Genomic DNA, 6162 nt, shown 5'->3' with positions numbered 1-6162 from the left:
ATTTCTCTGTCAAATCCAAATCGCATTTTGTCAAATTTTTATGATAAGTTGGAGACAATACAGGAAAAATATATTTCAGCTTCAAAAGATCTGAACTATTATTTTTGATTGTGTTGCTCATTTCCCTTCACACTGTCAGAAACTCATTCACATCTTCTAAAAGACTCAAGCTTTCCAATTTTTTTATTCTCCTACAAAATCATCTAATTGAGTTGTTGGAAATAACATTTATTGTGATATACTATTACCGTGATAATTATTTTTCAACATTTTATTTGTTTTGAAGTTATTATATGCACCATTTTTTGCCATCTTACGCTTAAGTTTGTTCAAAGAGCTTCACGTACAGAGAAGGTTGGATGCTACACAAATGCATCTTTTTCCGACACTCTTGTTGTCGCCTGAGAGAGCCTTGAGATGTTGCCGTTTGATTGTCCCGATCCTATATAAGTTCCATAAAGTCTGGAGGGATCGTAGTATCTGGTGTAGAGGCTTTTGCTTCTGGACGTAGTGGGCATGTATATCCTTTCGCTGTAGGCCTGAACCACTTTTCTGAAAGAGCAAAATTATTAGCAAAAATAATGATGGGATACATACTTAGTGTGAACAGATGAGTTCATGAATGGTGATTTAAATACCTTTCAGGGTAGACTACTCTGAATACTGTCACAGCATAAAGCACAGCACCAAACATGATTAGAAAGCATCCCACCAAGCCCAGAAATATGGGAGGTCCCAAGTCATATCTGGAATAGGAGTGTATTTAAATATTTGTAAATGCAGAAAACAGCTAGAACTGGGACTTTTAGCTTTAAGAAATTAAAAAAAGTACCTTAGGGTTCCTGGTGCCGGGTTCCTGACAAAAGCTGTTTTAACAACCCTGTTGATGTATAAGCAGTAGGCAGCCAGATTGGACACACCTGTGATGCAGAGGTTTTTGTTGAAATGTAGAAATGAATGAGGGCAAAACATTTTTTGTCATTTTGCAGAAAGACTCAAAAACACGAGCCAAAGCTCCACACTCACCGCCAATGAAATGAAACACTGCTCCCGACACAACAAGCTTGTCTTTGGTTTGTTCGGCTCCTCCGATGTACGTGCACTCCATCCCGATGAAGCAGCAGGTGACGGCGAAGAACCCGATGGTTAGCCCGCATATCAGCAACCCTCTCACCGCCTGGACATAATCTGAGACAAAGAAAACAAACAAACAAACAAACAAACAAATAAATACATAAATACATAAATACATAAATAAATAAATAATAAATAAATAAAGAAAGTTAAAAACTCAGAAATAACAATGGACTACAGTAAATTTCATTCAGATAATTTGCAGTCAAAGGGGGAGTTTGACGTTTTTGAGGTGGTATCAGTAATCAAATTGCTCAACACATTTTCAAATACAATAAAATTAAAAAAATSTCTTGGAGAAATTAGTTAATAGCTGCTGTCTTAAACTTCAGTCTTAATATGTGCAGTTTTATAAACCTTTATGCTGCTATCACTTTATTAGTTAATTATTTAACATAAAAGTCTACAAATATTTCTAGCATGCAATTCTTCTCTGAAACGGAAGGCTTTTTTTWACCCAGGCCTGAAAGGGAAGGTTTTTGGAAACCCCCAGACAGTTACAGTCAATAATTTTTGCACGGGTTTATGAATAACAGTAAAAATGGTGGATAACAGAGTGCTTTTTGTTCTGCTCATGCTTTTCAACATGTAGAAGCAAACCAGCCTCATCCTTGGCCAAAACAAAGGTTTGTGTATTCACAACTTAACATTACTTAAACCTAGAAAAATGAAAGCCTCCTTTTCAACTTGAAATCATGTAATGCATTTTATTTTACATAATAACTTCAATTTCAATTGAAATTCCACTTCCCTATGAGGATTAAGTCAAAAGCTGGACCACCCTCACCCTGGTATACAGCAGAACTGTAAAATGCATTTTTAGACTGCTATATTTTAATGGTTTACAACTTACAGAGGACATTCCAGAGGACCCCGTAGTCTCTGCAGTTGGTGACGGCCGTGGAGTCCGTGTAGCAGTCCTTCCACAGGTTGGACCAGTACCAGGCCACCTTGATAACTGAAGAACCACCTTTCCCTCCAATTTGGCTGGTTCTCCAGTAGTTCATTGCCATGGTGCATAGCACAAACAGCCATCCCAACGATGAGATCAAGAAACCAAATATTTGGATCAAACGCTTCTTCATTGCTAAAATGAAATGTACTAACGAGGCATCTGATTTAAACAAGAAGAAAAAAAAGTGGAAACGCACCTAGATGTTGAGCTCCACACGTCAGAACAGAGGGTGGAGTGGACGAATGTGTGTCGGTGCTTTTGGTGTTGATGAGGGCTGTGGAACATTGTGTAAGATGTTTTCAGTAAACTTTAGGATTTATGTTTCATGTTTTCAAGCTTTACACCACCTCCAGCTACAGTTTTCAGTTAATACAACCCCTGGCAAAAAGTATGGAATCACCAGTCTTTGATGAACACTCATTCAGACATTTCACTCTGTAAAACAAACTCAGATCAAAAACATGATACAATAATAAGGTCATTCCAAAGTGCAACTTGTTGGCTTTCAGGAACTCTCAAAGAAATGAAGAGAAAACATTGTGGAAGTCAGTGAATGTTACTTTTATTGACCAAGCAGGGGAAAAATATGGAATCACTCAATTCTGAGGAAAAAAGTACGGAGTCATACAAATTGGAGGTAGAAAATAAGGACACATCCAGTCAATTTCCTTTCCCTAAATGGACACCTGCCTCAGATTTGATCTGCTCGATAGTCTGCAGTTAAAAACACCTGCAGTCATGACACCTTGGAGGGCTGCTGGATGAAGTGGAGTGGCAAGAACCATGGCTCCAACAAGAGAAATGTCTCTTGAAACAAAAGAGAGGATTGTGAAACTTCTTGAAGAAGGTAACTCTTCATGCATGGTTACTAAAGATGTGGGCTGTTCACAGTTAGCTGTATCCAAGACATGGACCAAATACAAACAGCATGGAATGGTTGTTAAAGCCAAGCCTACTGGTAGACCAAGAAAGACATCAAAGTGTCAAGACAAACAACTTAAGGCCATTTGTCTTGAAAGCTGAAAAAGAACAACTAAACAGATTGGGCTCTGGTCTTCYCTACGTCTGCCTCGTGTCTTGGGGGTTGGGTCTCCGGTCCTCCACAGTCACTATTAAATATTCCACTGGAGAAATCTTGTATATACACAAATGTTCACAACTGCTCACAAACAGGTGTTCTGATCTGGGGGTGTTCTGACTGGTCACTGAGTGTGTATAAATGTCTGTGTGTATATACTGTATATCTACAGTATGTGTGAATGTAGGCATGTATGTATGTATATCTTTATATATGTATGGGTATGTGTATATTTATATACTGTATGCCATCCATGTATTTAACCATTTATTTTTAGGTGAGCGGACAGATGTTGGGTGTGTGGTCCTGTGTTTTCTTGGTGTATATTTAATATACTTCTAATCTCTATTTCAGTCTTTCTAATTACTTTTCTCTTTGTTTTCCCTTGTTTTCTATTTTCTCTTTACTTAAAAAAATCACTGATGATGAAGAAATTAAGAAACTAATATTAAGTTCTTTTTTCTACTGAAGTGATTTAGAAAAAAAAAGACAAACAACTTAAGGCCATTTGTCTTGAAAACTGAAACAGTACAACTAAACAGATGAAGCATAAATGGGAGGAAGCTGGAGCCAATGTATGTGACCGAACCGTGAGAAATCACCTAAAAGAAATGGGATTTCAATACAGGAAAACTAAAAGAAAACCATCATTGACACCTAAACAAAAAGAACAAGACTGCAATGGGCTAAGGAGAGGCAATCATGGACTGTGGATGACTGGATGAAAGTTATTTTCAGTGATGAGTCAAGAATCTGCATTGGACAAGGTGATGATGCTGGAACTTTTGTTTGGTGTTGTTCCAGTGAGATTTATGAAGAGGACTGCCTGAAGAAAACAACCAAATTTCCACAGTCCTTGATGAGATGGGGCTGCATGTCAGGCAAAGGCACAGGGGAGATGACTGTGGTTCATTCTTCTATCAATGCACACGTTTACATTGACATTTTGGACAGTTTTCTCATCCTTTCAATTGAACAGATGTTTGGAGGTGATGAAATAATTTTCCAAGATGACAATGCATTGTGCCATAGGGCAAAAACAGTGAAGGCATTCCTTGGAGACAGACACATTCAGTCGATGTCATGGCCTGCAAATAGTCCAGGTCTCAACCCAATTGAAAACCTGTGGTGGAAATTGAAAAAATTGGTCCACAAGAAGGCTCCGACCTGCAAAGCTGATCTGGTAACTGTTGGCACCAAATTGATGAAGAATACTGTTTGTCACTCATCAAGTCCATGCCTCAGAGACTGCAAGCCATTATAAAAGCCAAAGGTGGTGTAACTAAATACTAGTGATGTATTTTGAATGATCTTTTGTTTATCTGTTTTTCATGATTCCATACTTTTTTCCTCAGAATTGAGTGAGTCCATATTTTTTCCCTGTGCTTGGTCAATAAAAGTAAGATTCACTGACTTCCACAATGTTTTCTCTTCATTTCTTTGAGTGTTCCTGAAAGCCAAYAAGTTGCACTTTGGAATGACCTTATTATTGTATCGTATTTTTGATCGGAGTTTGTCTTACAGACTGAAATGTCTGAGGAATGAAATGTCTGAATGAGTGCTCATCCAAGACTGCTGATTCCATACTTTTTTGCCAGGTTGTACACCTTATTTAACTTTAATCACTGAACCCATGCACTTGGAGAAAGTTTGACGTACGCATGGGCAGCAAAGGCTCAAGGGACATTTGATAAATTGAAGTATTTGTGGTTTTATAAAGCGTGCAAATCTAAGTTTGCTTAAATCTAATCTAATCTAAACTTCTCTTGTGGTTACTTGTATTTCTTCTTTGATATTAATATAATTCAAAGATAAAGTATGCACCATAAATGATCATTACAGCCCATTACACAGTCATTAGCACAATGATTGAAACAACTGTAAGTACAATGTTTCTACACAGAGCAACAGAAGATTAAATCCTAGTAACCAGGTAAACTAGGTTCATTTTGGCACCTCTGGGTTAGAGAATGTTTGAACTGACAATGATTTACACTTAAAAAAGGTATATAGTCTTCACTTTAGAAGGGTTCAAAAAAAAAAGACAAACTTGGTTTTGGAAGTAATTAGCCTTTATGGCTAAAACCTTAATAAATGAGTAAACTTATAGCAGATTAAGTATGAATCATTCTTAATGAAGTTTGAATGAATGAAGTGTACTATAAAGTGTTACTGAATAATATTACAGTAATAACGATGTTTGATAAGAAAAAAAGGAGGTTCTATTCTATTATTGGGGCGGCTGTGGTGTAGTGGTAGAGCAGCCGGCTTGGGACCCGAAAGTAGGTTCGACTCCCCGCCATACCCACATGCCGTGGTGTCCTTGAGCAAGACACCTAACCCTAACTGCTCCCCGGGCGCCTCACATGGCTGCCCGCTGCTCCACTTGGGTGTGGATGGGTTAAATGCAGAGCACAAATTTCGTCATTGTGTGAAAACATACTGATGACAAATAAAGCACCTTTACCTTTACCTTTACCTTTACCTATAGAACTGCTGGACTGAGTTCAAACCATGTGACCCTGTGATCTACTGTAGAAGCTACAGTGCTAAGAAGATCAGGCAAGAGTTTTGATTTACCATTACTGTACATGTTGGCAACAAAGGACTGATAATGCAGAAATCATAAAAACTAATAATAATGATATCAAAAAGATATAATATTCATATTTTAGAGTATATATCATCTATCTAATGTAAATAAAACTGTCAGAAAGCTGTGTGTGTATTGTGGATTTACAAACAGAAGATAAACAGGAAAACATTTCATTTCACAAGTAAGAAGATTTTATCTTATTTACTTCAATGTGGATGTGATCTGACCAGAGCTGAAGCTAGCAATGAAACAGTTTAAAATTAAAATAGGCTTTTACTGTCAATGTAATCACTGCTAATTATTGAACTGGTTAGCAGATATTAGCTTCTGTACAAAAGAATAAACATAACAAGCTGGTTTTTACCTCTGATTTATGTAATATTTACAGTGTATATATAT

General features: G+C 37.3%; 1 protein-coding gene across 2 annotated transcripts; it reads right to left on the bottom strand.

The window, feature by feature from the left end:
• Positions 1 to 256: 256 nt before the first annotated feature.
• Positions 257 to 2297, bottom strand: cldn10l2 (claudin 10-like 2). Of its 2 annotated transcripts, none has more exons than XM_014023293.1 (5): positions 1988 to 2297; positions 1027 to 1188; positions 833 to 920; positions 639 to 746; positions 257 to 552 (listed from the first exon to the last, which is right to left on the bottom strand). In XM_014023293.1, exons 1-5 carry the CDS (start codon positions 2217 to 2219, stop codon positions 363 to 365), a joined length of 780 nt encoding a protein of 259 aa, XP_013878747.1. In that variant the 5' UTR covers positions 2220 to 2297; the 3' UTR covers positions 257 to 362. The 2 variants fall into 2 exon arrangements, with proteins under 2 accessions (XP_013878747.1, XP_013878746.1); XM_014023292.1 differs by having other exon boundaries at positions 257 to 547.
• Between the last annotated feature and the right edge of the window lie 3865 nt (positions 2298 to 6162).

The sequence above is a fragment of the Austrofundulus limnaeus genome, unplaced genomic scaffold (assembly GCF_001266775.1).
Source record: "Austrofundulus limnaeus strain Quisiro unplaced genomic scaffold, Austrofundulus_limnaeus-1.0 Scaffold362, whole genome shotgun sequence".
In the NCBI taxonomy this organism is placed as follows: domain Eukaryota; kingdom Metazoa; phylum Chordata; class Actinopteri; order Cyprinodontiformes; family Rivulidae; genus Austrofundulus; species Austrofundulus limnaeus.
This window is presented reverse-complemented; position numbering and strand designations above follow the sequence as displayed.